This window comes from Rhinichthys klamathensis, unplaced genomic scaffold (assembly GCF_029890125.1).
Source record: "Rhinichthys klamathensis goyatoka isolate OS25496 unplaced genomic scaffold, OSU_Roscu_1.1 h1tg000019l_1, whole genome shotgun sequence".
NCBI lineage: Eukaryota > Metazoa > Chordata > Actinopteri > Cypriniformes > Leuciscidae > Rhinichthys > Rhinichthys klamathensis.
Genome location: NW_026606570.1, coordinates 2,596,417 through 2,623,513, shown reverse-complemented (window position 1 = coordinate 2,623,513; position 27,097 = coordinate 2,596,417). Strand labels below are relative to the sequence as shown.

Sequence of the window (27,097 nt, the reverse complement as noted above, 5' to 3'; positions counted from 1 at the left end):
TGTGCACCGCTGCGCTTGCACTTTGGTCGACGCAGCAACAAAACGTCTTCGCGCGGCGCAAGCCATTGAAATGAAGGTTTCATAGCGCAGCGCAGCGCATTCCGCGTCCTGTGTGAAAGGCCCATAAGTCATTGCGCTGGTGACGACAGCATTTAAAAAAAAAAAATTTTAAAGGGCGGCCGAGAGTTCGGTGGTGGACGGCAAATTCACATGAATGTAAAAGTATTATGTTTTTATTTACTCAAATAGCTAGAGAAACCAGAGTTAAAAGCCACAAGTTTTTTTTTCTTATTCATCTTAACTCATTCGTCACCATTGCGTACTGGCTTCATTTGTCATGTGGAAACGCGAAAACGAAAAAATTAATTTCTGTACATTATTTCTTTATTATTCATCATTTTTTAATTATTTTATGCAACTTTAAATGTGTAAATAAAATAAAATTCATGGCTCTGGACATTGTTTATTTTTGTAATGGTATCTGAGTGTTTGCAAGGTGGATACATTTAAACTATATACTTTTGTGTAGTTTAATGTAAAACAATGCGTAGTGTTGCTGTCCTGTGAGGGAAAAAAGTAGGCTACTTCACATTTGTACGTGAATACTTAACGAAGTATGAAGTAAAGTTCCTTACATTCCCCCACTGGTTATTTTGAAAATTAAAAGTAACAAAATGTAGGTCTATTGTCACAATATTAACAAATTGTTGCTAACTACAGCTGCGTCCCATATCAAAGTGCGCATCTGAAGCGCTCGGACGTCGGACCGGTCTACGGAGAATTGTTCTTGTCGCCTAGCAACTGTGACTGACAGCTGCCGATGACGAGCGGGAGTAACGCTACGTTTGCACTGGACTTTTTATATTCAACTGGTTTTAAATATTCAATAGGGTTGACAACCTGTATAATTATATTCACCATGGTCCATTTCTGTGCACAATAAAAAAGAATACACTAGCCTACAAAATCGCATCAAGGTATAGGCTACGATAGGTATAAATGAACATTTGAATATATATAGCCTAGGCTAGGCTATATATGTGCCTATGTATATATTTTTTTCTTTTCATATTTCATTACATTATTTATGTAAGTTAACACCCAATACTTGAACAGTTTAAAGTGTAATCTGGCCATTCAGGACGCAGCCTCTAAATTGGGACGCAGTAAACCAGCTCTGGCCAACTCTTGGGTAAGCCGAAAATACATGACTCAGCGGCGCCGGGGCTGAAACATCCTCCCATGCAGAGGCGTAGCCATGTAGCCTCAGATTTCTGATTGCTAAAAAAAAAAAAAAAACTTTAGGAGGCAATTTTTTTTTTAGTGATTATGTGAATTACACTCCGCAAACCAAAGTAATACTTCCCACCGGATGAAGAAGGGTTGGCTCTCAGTCTCCACAGTATATAAAATATTCATTTTATTTTATTTTATTTTTCGTGTTCGCATTTATGAGGAAAAAAACAATGTTGCGGACGTGTTCTCCGTTACGGACGTGAGCGCTCTGAAAGCGGCACTAAAAGATGCTTTAAAACTTTCACAGGGACATCAAACTGAAAGCACAAAACCTTTCTTTAACCTGAATTTCGTTTTGTATTAATTGTATCTTAATTTTAATCAATGTTTCATCAACCAATTGCCTGGATTTAATAAATAAGAAGTAAATACAGCAGACGATAGATAACCCCGGATTTCCACCAACTGCAGAACGGCAGCGGATCTGCTCCGCTGCGTGTCGGATCCGTGCTCCGCAGTCCTTCAATACCTACCAGATCCGGATTTGTTGCGGAACATGACTGACAGGTGAAGTCACGAGGACACACGATATCTCGCGAATTTCTGTTTGATCGCACGATATAACAGGATGTAGTTTCTATAAACAGAACCACAAAACAAGCAACAGTTTGTTTCCATCCAGAGGAGTACAGGGGAAACAACTCTGTGCTGACCTGCTGATCTCCCTTTTTTGTGGAGATTATTGTGATTCTAGTACAATATTTATAACTATATAATCAACTTATAAAATGCTAAATGTTTATTTTGGGTTCCTTTTTGAATGTGTAAATAAAGTTAACTATTGTTCTTGTTGGAAATGGAAAAAGTATACTTTTACTTAGAAAATTACCGGATGTTTTATTTTGTTTCTGTGCTTGACTTCCTGCGGCGCTCTCCGGCATCGGGCAAAAAATAGAAACTGTATCTGCTCCGGAGGGCTGCGGTCGCCACGCCACGCAGCTGAGACGCTTACGCCACGCAGCCAGTGTGTACCCCAATTTCCACCAACTGCGGAACGGCTGCGGATGCGCTCAGGAACGGCGGCGGAGTCAATAGGTTTCCATTAAAGTCAATGTGTGCATTTTCACTGAATTCGTTCCGACTCCGTCCCAGCTCCGGCGACCGCAGCCCTCCGGAGAAGATACGCAGAGTTTCTATTTTTACCGGATGCCGGAGAGCGCCACAGGAAGTCGAGCACAGAAACTAAATAAAACATCCGGTAATTTCCAAAATAAAAATATAGTTTTCCCTTTTCCAACAAGAACAATAGTTAACTTTATTTACACAGCCTACTACTTTCCCAATCGGGAACACCTGGTTGTGCAATTAGGAAATCCTACGAAGGCTACATGGTGCGTCCTTCTAAGGACGAATAGGCTGCATCCTTCGAAGTCCGCGGCCTTCGAAGGATGCAGCCTTAACATTGGGACACAGTTTATGGGTGACGTCACTGACGCTTTGTCCATATTTTTTACAGTCTATGGCAGGGACACGTTTTTGTGCATTTTATTTTGTGATTTCACAGGAATGAATAGAGAGTCTCTGCAACTGCGATAGATTGAAGAGCGCGTCCGAGTGAAGACTGCGAGCGCCACCACAAGAGACACTATGTATCCATGACACTAATAGCAGCGGACACAAGCGCTCAGCTTGAGTTCAAAAACACATTTTAGCGCTAGATCTCTTATTTAATGCAAAAAATGCACACTATGCAAGATTTGTACCTTAATATAACAGCTTCAAAGGGGTATCAGGCTGTGAGGGCAGAGACCAGTCTATGGCAGAGACGCTCTGCGTGAGTGGTATTTACGACAGTAACATTAAATACAAGTACTCCACAGCGACTCTAGGGGTCGCTGTTTGACAAAAACGGAATTCCTGCATAGTGTGCCTTTAATATTTTTGTGGAAAACATTGTTTAGGATGAAAAATTTTCTGTTTCTGAAAAAAAACTTCTTTTTTGTTTTATGTGTCCTTTCTGTATAAAAGTGTTACCACCCCAAATCTTACTGCCCTAAATGGATGGTACTGTTATAATATACACTTTACTATAAATAAATTATATATATATAATGCATATATTTATCAATTTGTATATAAATAAAAGTATCTATTTTAGATATTGTATCTGGTCACAGTGTCTTTTTTTAAGGTAATTTGAGTAATTTTTTGGCTTTTTTACTGTTCAATTAAATAGTTCTGTGGTGTAACAAGTCAAATTTTAAAATGTTATAAAACTGTATTCATAAAATAAGAAATGTTGTTTTAAGTGCTTTTACATTAAGTACAGTGCATTTTTAGGAGAAAACATTACTTGAAAGCTTTTCTGATTGCATTGGCAGCCAGTATTTCTTTACAAGTGGTCATGAACGCCTGCTGTTTCTCATAATAGGCAGCCTCATTAATAAACGTGGGGTATACTGTGCTGGCACCTTCATAAAGGATTGTTCTCCCATCGAAAGTTAGGAACATAGGGTCACCCTGGTTCAAAGGCTCCCAATCACAGTCCTACACAGAAAGAGAAAGAAAAAGGAAAAGGAATAGGGTCATTACTGTGGAAAACAAGTGAAGCCTGGAAGTCAAAACAAGCACAGCAAACATCTGAGTCATAGGACACATTTTCTTACACGTGTTTCCCCTCTCTCTGTCCCTGTCATAAAGAGCAACTCTTTTATACATCGCTCAAGGACATGCATTTTCCTTTAATAAAAAACATGCTTCTGTATGCATTTACTAGATGGTCCATTTAGAATACCTGTAGATGAGGATGCACCATAGCTGTGATGTTGCCGTTGGTGTCCCTGGGGTAGTCCATTCTCTCCTGGACTCTGAAAACTTCCACTGTACATGGAGGAAACTCCACACCTACGACAGGTTAAAAAATCATGGAAAATGAAATGATTCTCTTAAGAAAAAGGAAAAAGAGACATCACTCTTTGGGGAAAATTCAGTCATTCCAAACTGCCATGACTTTCTTTCTTTCCCTTTTTTTTGTGTGATTATTTATTTATTTATTGCAAGGTTGAACATGGTCCACATGTGCGACCACAAATAACTATATACAAGACCAGGGTTTGCTTGTAAAATAAAAAAGAAAATAAATTATAATAGATAAATAAATAAATTAGGGGGTGGATTAACAACACCAGCACAGCTCCAGGATTTCCACTGCTCCTCCTTGATAACGTTCAGAAGCAATCAGTACGGGTGGCCTATAGAGTTATTAAATGAGATAGTTTTGTAACAAATTCAGTCCAGGTCTTAAATTTTTTTGGTTTGGCATTGTTAATTCTCGCTGTAGTGAGTTCTAACAGCGCAATGTATTTAATTTCTGTGAGCCACAATTTGCCTGCTTGAGTTTTCATTCAACAAACATCATCATTCAACTCATCATCATTCAACAAACAGACACTGGGGTGCTTAAAGATAACCTTATCACATAGTTCTGTCACAAATTGAAATACCACATCCCAAAAGTTACCAATATGTTGGCACTCATAAAACATGTGCATATAGGTACCCACAGTATTTGAATTACAGAGTGAGCAGAAGGGGGTAGACTTTCTTTCTTACAGTATGTGGAACACAAACGTTTAAAAAAAATTTTTTCCAGGCATTCAGTAGCCTCGCACTATGGACTCACAGATGGATTTTCCTAAAAATCTTTGTTTGTGTTTATCTGAAGAAAGAAAGTCAAATAAATCGGGGATGGTATGAGGGTGAGTAAATGATGAGAGAATTTTCGGTAACACTATTTTACAGTGTCCTTGTTACATGCAGCCTACATGCAACTTCTGTTTTGGTTTCGTTTTCATTCTGTTCCCTGTGCTGCTTTTCCTGAGTTCTGTTTGCTAGTTAGTTTCTATGGTTTCTGATTGGATTACGTTCACCTGTTGTTAAGTTAGTCTCCTATTTATACCATTAGTTTCCTCTGTTCCTTGTAATGTGTCGTGTTTAAAGTGGTTGTGTTATTTTGCTTACTCCTGTAATTTTCTGAGTATTTCCGAGTGTCCGAATTTAAATTTAAAGACTATTTTGTTTCTTGGATTCTCCAGCGTTGCGCGCTTCCTTACAGCCAGACCTGACAATGCAATTGACAATAGATTATATAAACATATATTAGCTGGCATAGCTAACATTCCTTTAGCCACTGGAGGTTGCTGGCATGGTCTTGAGCCTTTACTTTGTATAGATCAGCCCTCCATTCGGCTTGGTTTTGAGCTGCCTGGGTCCAGGAGTTTGTTGCTAAAATCTATCTTCAAAGCAGCTTTACAGGGATAAACAGAAAAATAATAATTCAATAATGCAAACAGAATTTAATTCTGCTGTAAAGCAGCTTTTAAAATAAAATAAGTGTCAGTGATCAGCTGAGGTCAGTTTGGTGTTCAATCAGTTCAGTTTAGTACTGTTTTTAATATGAAATGAGTTGAATTCAGCTATAAAGCAGCTCTGTAGAAAACAATGATGTCATTGTCCTGCTGTTACATGTGTGTCCTGTGTTTCCCCCGTTCTTTGTGTATTTGGCTCAGTCCTGTTTCTATTTTCCCGCTCCTCGATACTGTTTAGTTAATTCACCTGTTTACCTGTCATTATCAGTTCATTTGCCCCAGCTGTGCCTTGTTTCCCCATTCTGTTCTATGTGTACTTTAAACCCTGTGTTCTCCCTCACTCCTGGGGCCTGTTCTTCGTACGTCGCTAACTCAGTTAGCTGGATTTGATTGTTGGCGATTTGGCATGATCTTGGATTGTTTGGTTCTTCGACGCTCATCCTGGACTTGCTGTCATAGCAACAGGTGCGCCAGCTTGAACCTGCTCGCGAGCAGGCTTATTTCATCTTAACAGGATTAGATCCAATGGTTCAATCCAGTGGTTCAATCTCCAACCAGCATCTGTAAGAAAAAGACTTATATTATTATAATTCCATCATCGGCATTAACCAATATTTCCTCTTCTGTTTGTTTCTGCACCTGCTGTGTGACCAATAAAGTGTTTTTGGACTAACTTACCCTCTCATTCAGTGTGTATATCGTGACAGAAGGCTAGAACAACGCTAAGATGAATCCAAGAAATATTGATCCATTCAAGGAACCAGCTGAGACTATGAAAAAGAACTTACCGGTCACCACCATCCCTTCCCAAGAGCACACTTCCTCACCGATCTTGTCACAGTGTCTGGGTGATGTCCCCTGGGTAGCCACTAGAGGTCCTCTTCCCCCACAGGTGTCAGTCACTATTGGACTACAATCCCCATCACCCTTGTCGGACTCATTATTCATTATCACACTCAGCTGTTCCCACTCACCTGGTTAGTGTCTGTCTATTTATACCCTGTCTGTTTAATCACTTGTTCTGGAATCCTTGTTTGATGTCACCCGCTTCCCAGAGTCTGTCTTGATTTGGTTTAGTGTTTATTTCTTGTTTTTGGACTGCTTACATGGACCTTGACCTCTTGCCTGTTCCTGGATTTATGATTACGGATTACCCAATAAAACTGCACTTGGACTATCACCCTTTTTGTGTGTGTGTCGTGACAGAAGGATTCCAGCAATATGTATAGATCCAGCAGTACGGGTTTTCGTATCTGTCCCCCAACCACTGAGAAGGAGAGGAGGGGACGATTTAGTAACAGCCCTACGTCAGCAGGGACAGACGGTGGGTTGCCTGTCTCAGGCATTTTGGACGCTCTCGAGAGGCATGGGTTATAATGATGCTACCCTCAAGGATCTTTTTAACAGCTGCCTGGATGATCCCTTGCCTCGATGGGAGATGGAAGGGCTGGAGATCCTGGATTTTTGGGGTTTTACCAGTTACCTTATACATCGGAGCCAGTGGGATGTACCAGAGCCTCGCCATGCCGACGCCGCCCCGAGTCCCGTGGTCTCTGTTCCGGTGGTCTCTGTTCCGGTGGTCTCTGTTCCCGTGGTCCCGAGCCCGGTGGTGTCTGTTCCGGTGGTTCCAGTTCCGGTGGTCCCGAGTCCGGTGGTCCCAGTTCCGGTGGTCCCAGTTCCGGTGGTCCCAGTTCCGGTGGTCGCAGTTTCGATGGTCCCAGTTCCGGTGGTCCTGAGTCCGGTGGTCCCAGTTCCGGTGGTCCCGAGTCCGGTGGTCCGGAAACGGAGGAGGAGGAGAAAGGTCTCCTCAACAACTTGTCCGGTGGCCCCTAACCCAGAGACCATCCCGGAGGTGACTGCCATCCCTGACGCACCGCCCAGGCGACTTGCTCTGCCCGCGCCGCCCAAGCATCCTGCACTGCCGGCCCCGCCCGAGCTGCTCGCCCTGCCGGCCCCGCCCGAGCTGCCTGCCCTGGCCGCCCGAGGGAAAGTCTCCGCCGTGGCCGCCCGAGGGAAAGTCTCCGCCCTGGCCGCCCGAGGGAAAGTCTCCGCCCTGGCCGCCCGAGGGAAAGTCTCCGCCCTGGCCGCCCGAGGGAAAGTCTCCGCCCTGGCCGCCCGAGGGAAAGTCTCCGCCCTGGCCGCCCGAGGGAAAGTCTCCGCCCTGGCCGCCCGAGGGAAAGTCTCCACCCTGGCCGCCCGATGGACTGTCATTTCTGCCATGGCCGTCCGGTCGACTGTCGCCTGCTTCGCCCTGGCCGCCCGATGGACTGTCGTCTCCGTCTTGGCCGCCCGATGAGCCGTCTGTTTTGCCCTGGCTGTCCGTTAAGCCGTCAACTCCTGTTTCTGTTCCCTTCCATGGACCTGGCCCCCCATCCCTCCCCCTGATCCTCCTTTCCACCTCCCTCCTGGACTCTTGTTTGGTTTGTTTTTTGTGGGTCTTGGAGCGTCTGGTAGCCGCTCCGTAGAGGGGAGGTTATGTCACAGTGTCTGGGTGATGTCCCCTGGGTAGCCACTAGAGGTCCTCTTCCCCCACAGGTGTCAGTCACTATTGGACTACAATCCCCATCACCCTTGTCGGACTCATTATTCATTATCACACTCAGCTGTCCCCACTCACCTTGTTAGTGTCTGTCTATTTATACCCTGTCTGTTTAATCACTTGTTCTGGAATCCTTGTTTGATGTCACCCGCTTCCCAGAGTCTGTCTTGATTTGGTTTAGTGTTTATTTGTTGTTTTTGGACTGCTTACATGGACCTTGACCTCTTGCCTGTTCCTGGATTTATGATTACGGATTACCCAATAAAACTGCACTTGGACTATCACCCTTTTTGTGTGCGTGTCGTGACAGATCTTCGTTGCCAGTCCCATGGTCAACCCTACTCTGGCTTGGTGGAGGACTGCAATGGCTTTCTTCTGCATTGTTCATTGGCGCTCGAAATGCCACCGAAGTGATTTCCCACAGTACATTCTAAAATCTCTTTTGTTCTCTTTCTGTTAACAGGAAGAGCCTTGCAGTAGGCCGAAACCATCTGGAATCAGTCAAGTCCTATCACTCAGTCCATGAACAGTTCTGTGGCCCATTTTAGAGAGGTGTTCGGATGGCTGATAGGCTGATTCCTCCATATGTGATCAGTTATATCATATTCGTCAAGGAAAGAGCTCCGTGACTGATTGTGCCTTGAGATTCCGAACCCTCACTGCATCTAGTGGCTGGAATGAACACGCACTGAATCCGACTTATCGACAGGGTCTCAATCCTGCGCTGCAGTTACAACTTGCCATCTATGAGGACACCATAGGACTAAAAAAATTCATTCAGCACTCAAAACCCTCCGAACCAGAGTCCGAGCCCATGCAAGTGGATAGTACTGTTTATCTCCCACTGAAAGATTCCGTCGGCTGACACAGAATCTGTGTTTATACTGTGGAGCTGGAGGACATTAAATCTCCACATGCTCTGTTCATCCGCCTCGTCCCATGGTAAGTTCAGTTACCAGTCCTTCTATCAAACTTACTCCATTAACCACTGAAGTGACACTGATTGCCTCTGATCTTGTAATTTCAGTTACCGCCGTCCTCGACTCTGGGTCAGCAGGCAACTTCATCTCTGGGCAGCTCTGCAGGCAGCTCAAACTTTAAAAGACCACAACTCAAACCCTGTACAAGGATCAATCAGTAACAGGAAGAACTCTGTGCAGGGGGTACGTCCATCATCAAGTAAAGCCAATTTTGCTGCGTGTTGGCAGCCTGCATGTAGAGTCTTTTGCTCCTCTGGTTCTGGATGTTTCCACCGCTGGTGTCATTCTGGGGCACCCATGGCTGATACAACATCAACTTGGGATATCGTGGAGCACGGGAGATGTTCTGTGATGGGGCGAGACCTGCTTCCTCAACTGTTTCCCAGAGTTACCACAACCGTCCTTTAGAATAGGACGGTTAATTCTACTTCCATTGAGAGTCCCATCGCTCAACAGTCAGTGGACATATCATCCCCCATTTGCAGATGTCTGATGCCCAAGGAGAGCCTCACAACTGCCTCCACACCGACCATAGGACTGTGCTATCGATTTGGTACCGGGTAAGCAGACATCTGCAAATGGGGCATGATATGTTCCCCGTGGAAGATTTTACCCACTCTCCACATCGAGTACATCGAGGCACTCAAGCGGGTTACATCCACCCTTCAACTTCTCCTGCTGCATCCAGCAAACGTTTCGTCGTCAAGAAGGATTTAGGCTTGCGGCCCTGCATTGCTTACCGGGCACTCAACAAAATAACCATCAAGTTCCGTTATCCACTTATCCTCGTCCCAACAGCCCTGAAACAACTCTGCGGTGCTTCCACAATTGGGAGGACACTCGTATGAGAGGACGCTGGCGTGCTTGTCGCCGCTTCTCAACTCCGATCTAATGTTAACTGACGCTATTGTGAATTTTATTGCTCTATAACCAGCCTGAACACGTTGGTCACCTCTAACATTAGTGTAGGGATCATAATTGTGGTTTTGCTTGGTCTTGCTGCGTTGGTCACGGCTGTCTAACGCTGCTTACCGTCGCAATTTTTTACATCATCAACCCATCAGATGACACCTGCTACTGAAGTACAGTAACCTACCGTGGATCCCCCGTCAGGTCCATTTCTGCTGGTAACTGAAACTGCTATCCAAAAGACGCTTTCCTTCGCTGTGCTGTGGTTTTCCTGGCCTCCTGTAACCGCTATGGAATTAGCAAACCGAGGCTAGGATGCTAGCAACCGCTTGCTGCCCCTCGGTTATGACATTCATCAAATATACCGCAGCGGAACTCATGAGTTTTAGCTCTAATACATCTCCAAGTTGCCTTGAGGTGATAAAATCTCTCCATCTCCTGCGTCGTTTCCCCTATGAATGCCTGCCCGTCATAAGTTTGTTTACGATCACGAAACTCTGACTGTCCCAGCTGTTTGGTATGCGTCACGGTGGCGACATCATCGACGCAAACCACGCCCATCTCATGCAAATCTGCGATCTTTGGTCTGTGTGGACAACAATGTCACGCCTGACAATGCAATAACCAGGGCATCATTCATGTTGCTTAATGTTCGCTCATTAAATAATAAAGCCCTCCTTATCCATGACCTCATCTTGGATAAATCACTGGATTTTTTATGTCTTACTGAGACATGGCAGAACCAGCAAGAGTTCATAACTCTCAACCATGCCACTCCCCCAGATTATGGCTATATCCAGAAGCCTCGCAGCCTTGGCCGTGGTGGCGGACTTGCAGTTATCCATCGTGCTGACATCCTGGTAAAAGAGATTCCAGCGAATACTACCTCATTTGAGTGTGTTCACTTCATGCTGAGTGGGTCCATGCAGCTACAGGTTGTCCTAATCTACCGCCCCCCTAAAGCCTCTGCCTGCTTCATATCAGAGCTCACTGAACTACTTGCTACTGTCTGCCCAAAATCCCCGTCTACTATCCTGCTGGGTGATTTTAACATCCATGTGGATTCCAGTAGCTGTTCTCTTGCTACTGATTTTCTATCACTGCTGGACTGCTTCAACTTTACACAACACGTACATGGCCCCACACATGTCAAAGGGCATACCCTGGACCTGGTGTGCTGTGCTGGCATAACACCCCTCCACCTGCAGTGCACTGACCTGGCTGTTTCTGACCACTATGCTATTTTATTCTTGGTTCCTGTACCACTCCCAAAGCAGTGCACTAAACGCCCCATCACGTTCAGAAACATCAAACAGGTGTGTACTTCCACGCTATCTGACCGCTTAGCTATCAATCTTGCCACCCACCACCCCAACCAAACAGTAGATGACATGGTGGAACACTACAACCGTGCCCTCTCTCTCAGCCTGGACTCTATAGCTCCTCTCATCACGCGTTATGTGTCTTTCTCTCGTCCTGCGCCCTGGTTCACCCCCGAGCTCCGCAGGATGAAGACCATGGGACGTAGGCTTGAGAGACGATACAGAAGTTCTGGCCTCATTGTCCATCATGAAGCATTTAAAGAACACGTCACAAATTACAAAGAAGCACTTTCCCAGAATAAAACAAGGTATTACTCCACACTCATCAGCAACCAACAAAAACACCCCAAATTGCTCTTCTCCACCATCAACCGTCTTCTCCACCCTCCTGATACCACTAAACCCTCAGATGCAGCAGACCTCTGCTCCAGGTTCCTGGACTTTTTTCAGCAGAAAGTGGACACCATTCACCGGCAGCTCCAGACTACTGGAATTACCCCCTGCCCTACATTGCTTAAACATGATTCTCACCACTCAGCTGCCGGTTCACTGCAGTGCTGCCTATCCGTTTTCTCTCCTCTGGATGCTGATCAAGTAACAAAACTGGTAATTTCAGCCAAAACCTCAACCAGCAGTCTGGACCCAATGCCCACCACTCTGGTCAAGGCCTGTCTTCCCATCCTCTGCCACTCAATGCAAAACATCATAAATGCATCTCTTAACTCTGGTGTGGTACCATCCAGCTTTAAAATGGCGGCAGTCATCCCCACTCTCAAAAAGCCAGGCTTAGATCCAGACGACCTCAACAACTATCGTCCAATCTCCAATCTCCCTTTCCTCAGTAAAATCCTGGAAAGGGCAGTGGCTGTCCAGCTTCAAGATCATATGTCCCACCATGAGCTTTTCGAACCCCTCCAATCTGGTTTCAGAAGACACCATAGTACTGAGACCGCCCTCATCAAAATCACTAATGACCTCCTGCTAGCTGCTGACAACGGCCTCATCTCCATCCTCATCTTCCTTGACCTCTCTGCAGCTTTTGATACAGTTTCACATACTATCCTTCTCCACCGCCTGTCTGAGCTCATTGGCCTCAGTGGCACAACATTGTCCTGGTTCCGGTCCTATCTCACTGACCGGAAACAATTCATCGCCCAAAATGGCTCAAATTCTGATCCAGCACCCGCCAACCATGGTGTACCCCAGGGCTCTGTGCTTGGTCCGCTGCTGTTCACCATTTACACACTACCCATAGGTCATATTATCCGTAAACATGGACTCAATTACCATTGCTACGCTGATGACATCCAACTTTATATCAGCACAAACCCCTCCTCCCAGCTCCCACCCACACAACTTGTCAACTGCTTGCAAGAACTCAAATCATGGATGACCACAAACCTTCTAAAACTGAACAGTAATAAATCACAACTCATGGTGGTGGCCCCTGCACCACTGCTCAAGAAAGTTGGTGACCTGGCCCTGGTTGTGGATGGCTGCCGAATTTCCCCTTCTCCTGAGGTGCGCAACCTGGGGGTCATTCTGGACGCCACTCTATCTTTCCGGTCCCATATTAATAACATCACCAAGGTGGCCTTCTTCCACCTCAGAAATATCTCACGACTCCGGCCTTCACTCACAGATTCAGTAACTGAGACACTCATTCATGCCTTTATCACCTCCCGTCTGGATTACTGCAATGGTGTCCTGTCTGGACTGCCCACTAAGGCCCTTAACAGACTGCAGTATGTACAGAACTCTGCTGCCAGGGTTCTAACCCACACAAAGCCCTGGCAGCATATCACTCCTATCATCCAACAGCTACACTGGTTGCCAGTCACGTCACGCATCACCTACAAGATCCTTCTGCTCACTTACAAATCTCTACATGGACTCTTACCAAAATACCTCAGTGACCTCCTCCATCCCTATACTCAGTCACGTTCCCTGCGGTCCTCTGACAAGGACCTGCTGGTCACCCCCCGCACCAGGTTGCGGACTTTTGGGGACAGGGCTTTCTCTGCAATTGCTCCTATACTTTGGAACAATCTACCATTCCACGTCCGCTCTGCCCCATCCCTGCCCATGTTCAAAATGCACCTTAAAACATTTCTTTTCACAAAGTCTTTTGACCCCTAACTCCTCTCCCAGCCCCCTCCCTCCCCTCCACCCACACACACACACACATTTGTTAAGCGACCTTGGGTACCATGAAAGGCGCTATATAAGTACAAGTTATTATTATTATTATTATTATTATTATTATTCCATTTTTACTAAACTAGACCTCCGAAGCAAGTATAACCTCATCCGGATAAATGAGGGGAACGAGTGGAAGACAGCATTTGTGACCCCTGCAGGACACTATGAGTACTGTGTAATACCGTACTGACTGGTCAGCATATTCCAGGGACTTCATGAATGAGGTACTCCGGGTGTTCCTGAACCCGTTTGTGGTGGTATATCAACGACATCTTGATATACTCACGGAGTCTGGCAGAACATCCCTGCCATGTTTCGGAGGTCCTACAACATCTGTGTGAGTACCAACTGTTCCTAAAAGCTGAAAATTGCAGTTTCCATCATTCCTTCATCCAATTCCTTGGTTTTTGTATTCACATGGAGTCTGACAACAGCCGGTATTCTCCACATGGAGATCTGATCTCACCATCATCGAGTCCATCTGGGATTACATGAAGAAACAGAAAAAACTGAGACATACTAAATCCAGAAGAACAGTGGCAACGTCTCCAAGACGCTTGAAGAAACCTACCTGCAAAGCTGAAAAACCATGTGCAAGTGTACCTAGGACAAAAGTTGTTTTAAACGCAAAGGGTCACACCATATATTGATTTGATTTAGTTAATAGAAGTTAATTGATAAAAAATAAATCTATTTATGGAATTATTTTTGAAAGCCTCCTCACTTTACAGCATTTTTACACAAGTGAGTAAAACTTTTCACAGTACTGGAGCTTTGCAGGTATGTTTCTGTATATGTACTGTATATACGTAAGTTCATGACTTCTTTTCTGTAATTCTGCTTGACAATGACAAACTCAAGCTGATGATTTTAGGTGGTACAAGGTCATTGACCATTCTCATTCATGTGATATCCTGTCACTTATTGCAGTGGATGTTTGTGTACTGCTGATTAGGTTGTTACGTATAGCGAATCCAGTACCATACAGCCTTGATTCATCAACTGGCTTCCCAAACCAGTAAATTGTAAAATTCACCTTCTTGATGGTACCTGCTCTTGCTAATCTTATCTCTTAAAGAGCAGTGACATGGACATTTCGTTTGGACAGTTCATTATCAAGGACAACTGTCTTTCTAGCATTAATATTTTCACAGACTAGACCTTTGTCTAACCACAACTATCCTCTCCCTATGGAGTATCCCTTTCCCACTCTACAGATAAAGCGTTGTTGAAAATCCGGTTCGCGTACCCCGAAGTGATAAAATAAAATTCGGTATCAAATTTATAGGCAACACAAGTAGTTTGTTTAGGCATGGTTTGTAGGGAAATTACAAACCTGCGCACACATATTCAAACGAATATAACTATAGAATCAATTTTTAATGCGCATGTGAACGCCATCAGGTCACAGGTTCGCGTTTAAAGTCTGTTTAGAGAGAACGCCGTCGTCTTAGTGGCCCCTAATGTAATAACAAATGATAATTTAGCTGGAAGTGAATCAATCAAAACCAACTTTAGCCGGAAATAACATTATTCAAAATCGCTATAAAGCCAAAACAATCTCTGTTACCGTAAATTGTATGTTTATCTCTGTAAAGCTGCTTTGAAACAATCTCCATTGTTAAAAGCGCTATATAAATGAAGATGACTTGACTTGACTTGACTTGACTTTGTATGTGGTCATTCCAGTGGTCATTGTCCTTACATTCCAAGTTAAGAAAATGGGTTTCGACTTTTTGGATAGGATAGAACACCCATTCTGGTAGTGCTGTGGTGAGTGGTAGCACCGTATTGGTCAGGGGCTACCTGAATTAAAGAAGGCGGTATATTAACATGAATTGGTCCCACCCACTCTAGAATGAGATCCCTAGCATCATCCCCATTACTCTAGCTTATCACTGGTAACTACCTCAAACTGGGTTTTTGATTTCTGCAAAGTCATATGGTTTCCTCTGCCGAAGAAGTGGTTTGTCGGCTTGTTTGTCACTGCCAGGACAGTTTAAGATACATTGTTTGGTCCTAACACTTTTCAGCGGCTTCTCTCATCTAGGTCCCACTTGATCAGAGGAGAGATTTATTAGAAGTGCTGGAGCTCGAAAGCCTTATTGTGGCCCCAGCTCCACTGAGTGGCTGTTAACCTTCATCTAGTAGGTTACTAGTGAGAAGGTTCCTCCGCTCATAGAACGATGGTGGGAACGATCAACTATTGGTCAAAGTACCCTATCGAGACATCCCCTGTAGACAGTTTCCTGCAATTTAAATCAGTGTCAGTGTGCCTGCAGGTATTAACTGACAGGTCTTCTATTGTGAGTGTGTAATCCATATGCTCACCTAACAATTCGGCTAAATTAATTACTATTACTCAGTACTTAAATGCATAGTTATACTGTAACAAGGACACCTTAAAATAAAGTATAACCAAATTTTAAATTTTTGGTGAACTATCTCATTAATTACTAATCAGTGGCTTATGTAACTAGCTTATGTAAGCTAGAAACATGTGTATTATGCTTAGGTCATGTTGTATTGTTTCAGCTTTGGTTCCTCCAGCTGTGAGTGGGATCCAGCTGGTCTAAAAATGTTACAAAAGCAAAAAATGTCTGCAAATAAGCCAGACTATTTGCCAGTTTTGCTCTGTCCACTTGTTGAGAAATTCAGAGTATAGCACATTTTTCCATCTTGTACTGTCTTACTGTCTTCATTAAATGTCAATAATATGTATTATTTACACTCATGCAATGAACATTCAGCATTGTAAAGCTGGCAGGTTTTGGAGTAGGCATGTGCTGACACATGCGGCCACTAAAAATAGTACTTTCCAAGTTGGAACAAAGAGTTTTGGAATTATGATAGGCTATGTGTGGCCATTTTATTTCCCTTCACTTTCTTACTATCTAGAAAAAAAAACATATTTCATGTAGTTTAACTTAAAAGAGCAGTCATGAATGACCAATGTTGTGAAAAGTTATTTTAAACATGACTGTTTTGACTGTGAAGCACTGGTTCTTACAGTGAGGATAAACCAGATGTTTAAAATCAATCAATATTGAAGGATAAATTATACATATTTCAGATATAATTAGATAGGACTTCCAAATTTATAAATATAACCATTTATAAAAAATAAAAAAGAGAAAGAAAAATAAATTACTCTCATTAGAGAAGAAATTCACACTTAAACTTGATACTTTAAGAAAATAATAATTTTCATTGTGGAGCAGAGATGCAAAATTATTATTATTATTATTATTAATAAGCTATTTTACATAAAAAGGGAAAATATTATGTATGGTACAGGTTTAAAAACTGTCACATAACATTCAATCTAATATGATGGATTTATAGGGCTCATACTATACAGTATCTTGGTTAAGTTGAAAATGTCATTTTCAGCTGATAAAACACATGAGGAAAATGCCATGTGCATTCTGAAGTTATATGAAAAGATGAATATATGTAAATCTGTTTCGATATGAGATTTATTTTCCAAATCCCTTGAAGTATAATATGAGAAACACAATGTATTTTTCAAACAGTTGGATCATTTAGCTGTTAGCTTGTGTTCATAACAGATGGCCCCTGCGTCAGTCAAATCCCTGATTCCCCTAATTAATAGTTTCCATAATGCAGATCTCCTGTTTTGCTTGTTATGTTGATGTGGTCCAAACACAGATCTACACTGGCAAACGGAAAGCACGTTTGAGAGCTCACAATGAGACATTCATCCACAACAATGCGGCCCCTTTACACAGCATGACCTTACAAAACCCAGCAAGCTACTATTGACATGGAAAACAACTAGCAAGCAAGTAAAAAACTCTGAAACCAGAAGAGAAACTAGCTGTGCTTGCCCAGCCCAACATGTTCCTGCTTAATGCGAGAAAGAGAAATGTGTATTCATGTCAGTACACTGAAAGTACATGTGACTAGCTTGTTTAAATGTTTCCATAGTTGAGGGAAAAAAAGAGGAAGATAAATGCTTAAAGAAGAAGTCTGTATTTCAAACTAGCTTAAAGACCCCTGGTGTTGAAAATCAAGCTTTTAATGTTGTTTATATGTCTATGTGGTGTGTTAAATATGCTTTAAGACCAACCATGTGCAAATTCATAAGTAAACACCATTGCTGAGTATTTTCTCCATAAAACTGCAGTGAACCAAAGACAGTCTCAAAAACGCGATTTGAAATCGCTGTTGTTTCTGCCGCCACAAACTACCTTGTAATGTAACCAATCATGTCAACGTGTGATCATTAACGAGTGGACCTCTGAGCTGGTGTGAGTAAGTTACAGATACTCTATCTGTAACTAGATAGAATTTAATTTAAGCTATTATAAGGCATGACGATTTTTTTTTTCAAGGAAAAAACTTTTAAATATGTCCTTTTGGTGATCAAAGGTGAGTTTTAAGGGATAAAATGATTGACTATGGGGACTTTAAATGCTGAGGTCAGGCAGTTCATATTTAAATCAGTGCTGGCTGACTCAATGACCTGAGAGTATAACCGTTTGTCTTGAAATGCCACAAACTATCCTGGCAGAGAAACAGATGTCCATGGGGGAAAGAAAGTCACATAAACATAAAGCATCTATAAACAATATGAAAAACACGGCGCCTCCTAGTGGTCTAACCCTAACACTACCCCAGACCTAAACCTACCCAAAACCGAAGCGTGTTATATTGACGCTAAAGGGTGCCATGTGCGTTGGATATAGACGCTTTGTCAAAAGAGTCAATATATTACGCTTTGGGATGAGAATGCGTTGGCTATATCTTGTCTAATTGTGTGACACATCTGAAAAACACAACATTATGGTTCCATACTGTCACTGATTGCACATGATTACTATAGGTTTATATTGGAGAATAATACTATTGTATAATAAATATAGGAAATAATCATATTGTAGCCACCCTGGTTGCCTTTGAAATCCCTTTATAGCATACTGATCTCTGCTTAACTTCCATTGATCTTACCACTATTGAAAAGCTCGATGAAGTCCAGAGCATGCTTCAGTATCGTCCTCATGGACTCAAATACATTGCTTCTCAAAACCCCCTGTGGCTGAGGGCCCACCTCAAGACCTGCAATAGAAACACATCTATATAAGTCAGTGGTTCTCAACTGGTGGGTCATAACCATAGACTGTAAAAAATAGGTCATAACCCAACAAAGGGTCACAGGTCTATTCTGATAGGATAACAGACAGCAGTGTAAAACCATGTTAAATGAGGTGCAACTGTTACGGTAACACTTTACAAGAAGGGTGCACTAATAAGCATTAATTCATGCTTAATTATCCACAGATAATTATGAGTTTATATATGATTCAGGAAGAACTAAACCATTCACTAATGATTACCGCATCAGACACAAATAAAGAGTCTATCTGATTAATAGATAAAGTAATATTTGAATTGCTATTAATTAAACATTTAATCATATATTATTCCTTAACAACATATAGTATTATCTAAGTATAAATTAATGTGTTAACCATAATGGGTCAAAGCCATGCATTTTAACTTCTAGTTGTCTGCTTTAATTAATCATTAGCTAATGATTTGCAAATATATCATGTTATGACTTTACTTGTTGAGGCACATGACTATTAACTCATTATTAAGTAATATGGCACTAGGTTTATGGATTTTGACATCCCCATGTACAGTGGAATCCTTGTTGTAAACTGCTTGATATTGAAATCCATGGCTTAGCGTGGATGTCAAAACCAAAATGACATATTACTTACTTAATAATGAGTTAATAGTCATGTGCCTCAAGTTATAACATAATGATATATTTGCAAATAAACTTGCCATGTAAGATGTAGCTTCCATCTTTACAGTGTAAAGATGACTATTTGTTGATGTTGATAAAATGATATTGGCAACAGTCTATTGTATTCTGATTGAAGCTATTGGTTAAATTAAAAGTACTGTGATATTAAACTATTCAGCAGTCCAAATATTAAGCAGATTTGGGCTGCTGAATATAGTCCAACGCCGTGGTACAACGAGCACATCCAGGCCCTTAAGAGAGCAGCCAGAAAATGGAGCGCAACTGAAAAAACAAAACTAGAAGTATTTCGCTTTTCATGGAAGGAGAGCTCGATTGCATACAGAGATGTCTTAAAAGCTGCTAGATCTGCTTATTTTTCAACCCTATTAGAAGAAAATAAACAAAACCCGAGGTATTTATTTGAAACAGTGGCTAAACTAACGAAAAATAAAGTCTCAAGCCCAGAAGTTTCCAAGCAGCACAGCAGTAATGACTTTATGAACTTCTTCACTTATAATATCAGGGAGAAAATTATAACTATGCAACCATCTACTACAGCATCGCATCAGGGAGTGCATTGTAGTCTCCCTAAGGAAAAATTTGATTCATTCATTACTATAGGAGAGGAAGAATTTTTTTAACTCGTTAAATCATCTAAATCGACAACATGTATATTAGACCCTATACCAACTAAGGTAATGAAAGAGATGCTTCCAGAGGTCAAAGATCCTCTTCTTAATATCATTAATTCATCTTTGTCATTAGGATACGTACCAAAAAGTTTTAAGCTGGCTATGATTAAACCGCTTGTTAAAAAAACACAAATTGATCCTACAGAATTAGTCAATTGCCCGATCTTGAATCTACCTTTTCTGTCAAAGATACTAGAAAAGGCAGTATCTTCACAACTATGTTCCTTTTTAGAAAGAAATGGTATCTGTGAGGATTTTCAGTCAGGATTTAGACCGGACCATAGTACTGAGACAGCTCTCATTGGAGTCACAAATGATTTGCTCTTATCATCCGATCGTGGTTGTATCTCTCTATTAGTGTTACTCGATCTTAGTGCTGCATTTGTTACCATCGACCACAACATTCTTTTAAATAGACTCGAAAATTATGTTGGCATTAGTGGAATTGCATTAGCATGGTTTAAATCATACTTATCTGACCGTTATCAGTTTGTAGTAATAAATGAAGAAATGTCTTATCGATCACAAGTTCAGTATGGCGTAGCACAAGGCTCAGTACTAGGACCGTTACTGTTCACTCTGTACATGCTACCCTTAGGAGATATCATTAGGAAACATGTCATTAGTTTTCACTGTTATGCTGATGATACGCAGCTCTATATTTCTTCACGCCCTGACGAAACTTACCAATTCACAAAATTAACGGAATGCATAGCTGATATAAAAAATTGGATGACAAGTAACTTCCTAGTACTTAATTCTGAAAAAAACAGAGATTCTAATTATTGGACAAAAAATGTCCTCACGTAATAACCTAGAATACTGTCAAACATTTACTGTCGTCGGTTAGGAACCTGGGTGTGCTCTTTGATAGCAATCTTTCATTTGAAAGTCACGTGACTAGTATCTGTAAAACCGCATTTTTCCATCTTAAAAATATATCTAAATTACGTCATATGCTCTCATTGACAAAAGCGGAACAGTTAGTTCATGCGTTCATGACATCAAGGCTAGATTATTGTAATGCTCTACTGGGTGGTTGCCCTGCACGCTTAATAAACAAATTACAGCTGGTCCAAAACGCAGTAGCTCGAGTTCTTACCAGAACCAGGAAGTATGACCATATTAGCCCGGTTCTGTCAACACTGCATTGGCTTCCTATTAAACATTGTATAAATTTTAAAATATTGGGGAACACTTTGGGGAACCGGGAACACTTCCCATAAATCCTGATGTACTTGTTACATCATAAGAAGAATGGCATCTACGCTAATATGTCTCTTTGTTTATCCCGAGGTTTACTGCAGTCCGCCGGATCCAGGCCGTATCCAGATCTGATGAAGGACCTGCGTCTGGACGCGACGACAACGCAGTCCTGAAGTGTCACTAGTCCCTCCCCTGTGAAGGCCTCCTTCCCTTTACCTCTGTACAAATCATCGTTTTCGGGATAATTCCGGTTCACGTGGCCACGTAAAAACGTTAAATTCTGTATTATAAATTTTAAGGCCAGACAAGTAGTTTGTTGAGGGTTGGTTTTTTCACTGTATATGCCTGCGCACATATATTCAAACGTGCATACCTATAGAATGAACTCTTAATGCGCATGTGCACGCTATCAGCGTTCTCACAGTTTCGCGTTTTTAAAGTTTGCGTAGAGAGAACTTAAGAGTTTTCTGTTAAAACGGTGTCGTGTTAGCGGCCCCTAAGTTAATAACTAATGATCGTTGCGACGGAAGTGAATCAATCATAACTAACTTTAACTGGAAAATAACTTTATTCTAGAGCTGCCATAAAGCCAATACAATCTGTTACTTTAATTTCCTATTATCACTGTAAAGCCGCTTTGGAACAATCTACATTTTTAAAAGCGCTATATAAATGAAGATGACTTGACTTGAATATCCCAGGACTTTGTACTTACCAATTGGGTGTTTGGCCACAGAACGTGTGGTTGAATACTTCAGCTGTGGGTGTTCATTTAATAGTACTGAACAGGTGTGGGGGGCCATAACTTTCTGTAAGGGGGGAAGAGCACAGGTGTCTGTGTAAAAATGATTTGCTTAAGCCCTTATTTTATGACATTAAGCAAAATCTGGGTATTGACCGTTTGCAGGCCCCTCCCACAAAACGGCCATTGTCCAATCACACATCATAGTAACCGTTACTATGTGAGCAGGTCCGTCAAACATTGACTCCAAGCAAGATGGTGAAGCGGTGCGCCCACGGCGTTTGTAAATCGGACACTAGGTACTCCGAGAGATTGTCTGGAGGAGTTGTGTTCTTTCTGTTTCCAAAGCCGAAAACACAATGTGAGCGGTGCCTACAATGGATAAAACAGTGTGGACGGCCCCACTCCCAGTTAAATGTGTCGTACATGGTTAACTCGCGTGCAGCGTACGTGAGACTGAGACACTGAGATTAGTCAAAGAAACATGGAGAAAGCAGATCAAGAGGATCCACAAAGGAATTACGTTTTCTAAAGGGTTGTTGTTAACATGATATTCTCGGGGAAAATGAGCAGCAGTCAACTAGCAGTGCAGCACCCGTAGACTACAGTTTAGAGGAGTGCACGCTCGCAATGGGGAAAGCATGAAGCTTACTTGACAACATCAGTTCATATATCAATATCGTAACGAATAGAAATAACCTTAAATAATGTATGGTTATCTGCATCTTCCGTCTCTTATTTATAGTTACTTTTTAAACACGAAAATCGCATTCAGCATGACACGCAAGCGGTTGCCGTGGTAATGAACAACCTGCTTGTTAAAGCGAATGTATAATCCTGTATCTGAGGCAAAATTACTAAATATGCAGCGCGAGTTATATATTTCTAACTCCAAACAATTAGCCACTGAACCAGCTTATAAAATCTTCTTCAAGGCTGTGCTGGTTGCATTTGAGGTACAGGTCATGGGGTATAAGCATTCGCCTCGATAGTAGTCGTGTCTCCTTCATTGCGTATTTTTATATTTTGAATAACTGTTATGTCCCTCCACTGCATATTGTAACCGTGTTTGACCATTTGTTTGACGGGCGTAGTAACAATAACTAGGGGGCGTGGCTTTTGCGAACGGTCAATTGGTATGTTTTGGTAAATAATTTAATGCTCAGTATACATGAATATCAGTCACATGACCTCTTACGTCATCCGCTCTTTTTCCAGTTGACTGCCGCCATCTTGAGTACCTGCCGAGTACTGTCTACAATACTGACGGCATTAGCTAGCAAGCAGATTTTCTCTCAATTTTCTCTGTTTGTTTCACTTTATACATAACCAACTTTGTTTATGTAAACCCTGTGTGTATTTGACAGTATTCGCGCAATAAGACTAGAAAGATAACTTAGTTCAGTAACCTGTCGCTGTTGTTAGACAGGCTTAGTGCGCGTGCGCTTCGGGTGTACGCGCTCAGAAAAGCGCTCGTTAGAACCGCGCATCAACACGTGAATGACTTGTTAGCACATGCAAATAATGAACTTTTGTGAACTGCAGATTTTGACTGAATGCGCGCAAAGTGCGCTCCCTTAATAATTCCTAAAAAGCTGACATCAGTTAATCGCGATCTCACACATCTCTGTTAATATCAATTAAGCTGACTGCACAATGAATCTTTCATAATATATACACTTTGTTTGTTATAATTAGAGGATTTGTCAGCATACAGAATTCAGCTCTGAACAAAAAGTCAGTTTTGAGCAGTGAGGGGAGTCTATCTTAAAGGAGAACTCCGGCGCAAAATGAACCTTTGGTCTAATAAAACATTGTTACCTAGTCAACCGTTCTCTGAGATTTGTTTTCATGATAATCGAATGTAAAGAGTTTTATCTCTAAAAACTGTTTAGTGTATAACGCTAGTAATGGGGGCATATAATAAGTAAAAAGAAATCGCTAGTTTATACCACTAACAAGGCTCAAAATAGCCCCACACTAACACAGTAACATAATGAGGGTCCCTACATGCAAAACGGAGCATTGAGAACTTTGTAAGTGTACAGACCGTTTAATAAGAAGATACTTTATAAAGACAGTCCACTTCGTGTTTACAGACAGGAGCCATCTTTGGAAAACAGTCTCGACTAATCAAACCACGAACACCATTCATACAGTTCAGAAGTTCACTGAACTTCATACAGTTCAGCTCACTTAGCAAGTCGTTCGTGGTTTGATTAGTCGAGACTGTTTTCCAAAGATGGCTCCTGTCTGTATACACGAAGTGGACTGTTTTTATAAAGTATCGTCTTATTAAACGGTCTGTACACTTACAAAGTTCTCAATGCTTCGTTTTGCATGTAGGGACCCTCATTATGTTACTGTGTTAGTGTGGGGCTATTTTGAGCCCTTGTTAGTGGTATTAACTAGCGATTTCTTTTTACTAATTAAATGCCCCCCTTACTAGCGTTATACGCTAAACAGTTCTCTTACGAGAGTATCTCTCGTACTGCGTAATATCTTACGCTATGGGGAAAACCTCTTTTCCTCGAGATATTGAAGCCAAAAATTATCCTTAATTTTTAATCAATGCAAAACGCTTTGCGGCAGCAAGCAGACATAGGCGAGGCGGCTCGCGCGCCTATTGGCTGCTCTGTGGCAAAAGCAGCAGCCTATCGAGAGCGGCTCTGCGTGACGTCTTGACCAATGGGGGCACTTCGCGCCCATTTCGTCACGTCCCGCCAGAAAGGGCGTGGTCTTGCCCTATAAAGCCGGCCGATAGCTGATACAAACTGATTTTCATCTCTTCAGCGAAGCCTCACGCATTGCTGGATCCGGAGTGAGAAGCCGTGCCGTCGACGCAAGCCTTCAGCGGGACGAGCCCTCGAGTCTGGAGTCGCTGGCCTTCACCTAGCCGCCTTCAGCCGCCGTACCTGCTGCGCTTTCCGGCGCCCATATCCTTTACTCTGCTGAGAGTGTTTGTTCGCCGTTGCAACTCACACTTCTCCTAACTCTAAAAGAGCAAGCATCTTTTTAAAGATGCCTTCCTGTGGCTCGTGCCGAGCCCAACTCAGCGACGGGGACCGCCATGTCATCTGCGTTTCCTGCCTGGGTGAAGATCACGCGGCTCTCGCGCTCGCCGACGGCGGATGCCCTCATTGCGAGCTGCTGCCTATGGTGACTCTGAGGACTCACCTGGCATCATTCTCAGAGCCTGCACTTCTGCCCGCTGTGGTACCGCGCCGCAAAAAGCGCCGTGCTCAGCGCGCACCCGAGCTCTCTCCTGCCCGCCAAAGCTCGCCGGTTCGCCCGCCAGCTTCGCCGGCATCGCTCGAGTCGCTCACGGATGGACAACGGCCGCCGTCTGCCGCCGCGTCCGCCATTGAGCTTGACGAACCTACCGAGGCATGTTCTCTCCTGGCATCGGATAGTGAGGACTGGGCGAGCTCTGTGGACCTCTACCCGCCAGCCCCGTGGGAGACGAGCCGGCATTGAAGCAGAGCTGATGCGTCTGCTCTCTCAAGCCGTGGAGACCATCGGCCTCGACTGGGAGGCGCCTGCGCCACCACCGCGCAACAGACTCGACGGTCGCTTTCTCAGAAAGGATGAAGCCCCGTCACAGTCGAGATCCGCGCCCTTCCTCCCTGAACTTCACGAGGAAGTCGCGAAATCGTGGAACGCCCCCTTCTCCGCCAGGCTGCGTACCTCTTCCTCTGCTGCATTCTCCTCTGTAGACGGTGCGAAAGATAGAGGTTACCTTTCCATTCCTCCTGTGGAAACGGCTGTAGCGTCCCATCTTTGCCCGCCCTCCGCTGGACGGCGCGCTCAGACGGCGCTACCATCTAAAGCCTGCCGAGTGACGTCAGCCATGCACGGACGCGCTTACACCGCCGCCGGGCAAGCAGTTTCAGCGCTGCACACAATGGCTATTCTGCAGATCTTTCAAGCCGACCTTCTCCAAAAATTGGACGAGGAAGGACCGGGAGCGATCTGCGTGGTGGACTTAAGAAGAGCTACAGACCTCGCTCTACGCGCTGCAAAGGCCGCCGCACAGGCCGTGGGGCGGAACATGGCCTTTCTCACCGTGGCTGAGAGACATTTGTGGCTGACGCTGTCCGAGATGACGGAAGCTGAGCGCTCCGTGTTCCTCGACGCACCCATTTCGCCAACGGGCCTTTTCGGATCTGCCGTCAAAGATTTCGCGGACAGATTCGTCGAGGTGCAGAAAACATCGCAGGCCATGAAACACTTCCTGCCGAAGCGCTTGAGCTCCGCTACAGGCCGCCCGAAACAGCCGCCTGGCCGAAGCTCTCAGCCGCAGCCTGAACCACCCGCCGCCGCCGCTTCACAGCGCCGCCAGGCCCGAGACCAAAGACCGCGCTCTCGCTCTGCTGGACGCCGCCCCCCTCAGCGCGGGCCGAGGATTGAGATCAAGCCCGAGGTCTCAAAGCCTTCCTAGCCTCTCTAGGAAAGCGACGGTGTTCAAATCCCGCTGCGGCCGGATTTCCACCCAAACTTCTCGCTCGTTCAGTTCCAAGCAATGCGACTGTCCCAGTGTATTTTGCAGTGAGCAAGCCAGCTCCAGAGCCCGCTTGCCTGCACACAAAAGCCGTTTTTACGGCTACCCAGATAAATCCAATAAAGAGTGCATTTTCTGGTGTTCCGGCCACGGCCGATGGTGTTATGAGTGTTGTAAGAATGCCCACGTCCCAGTGCCCATTCCCACACCAGACACAGCCCGCCACGGTGCAGGGCTAGCACAAATAAAATCGACTCATGTCGATTGTGCAAACAATGTAGTAAACGCGCCCACGTCACAGTGCCCGCTTACACTACACGATGCGTGTCCCTTGGTTTCTGTAAAAACGAAACTAACACACATTCAGTCGGCGCGAGCCGACAGTGTTTTCAGTGCAGTAAATGTGCCCGCCATCCCGCGCCCACATTCTCTCACAGACACGCCGAACCCCACGGGTTTCGCCCCGCTCGCCTTCTCTGCACTACCAGTCATAGAAAAGCTGAGCGCGGCCAGGCTGCCCGCTGTGATCAGCGCGCCCCCCGCCTCGCACGCTGTAAACACGGCGTTGAGTTCTCAGCACACCGAGGCTCTCGAGCCGCCGTCAGGCCGCGGCCAGAGCCCG

General features: G+C 43.7%; 1 protein-coding gene across 2 annotated transcripts in view; it reads right to left on the bottom strand.

The window, feature by feature from the left end:
* Positions 1–3,521: 3,521 nt before the first annotated feature.
* Positions 3,522–27,097, bottom strand: part of aspa (aspartoacylase) — a 118,284-nt gene continuing 94,708 nt past the window's right edge. Inside the window, exons 3-6 of one of the 2 annotated variants that reach the window (XM_056236107.1) lie at positions 21,948–22,041; positions 18,530–18,637; positions 4,031–4,140; positions 3,522–3,783 (exon numbers count right to left, since the gene is read on the bottom strand). In XM_056236107.1, the coding sequence (XP_056092082.1) occupies positions 3,586–3,783; positions 4,031–4,140; positions 18,530–18,637; positions 21,948–22,041 (510 nt within the window). In that variant the 3' untranslated portion in view covers positions 3,522–3,585. The remainder of the gene's footprint in view (positions 3,784–4,030; positions 4,141–18,529; positions 18,638–21,947; positions 22,042–27,097) is intronic. The other variant, XM_056236114.1, reaches the window with a different exon arrangement.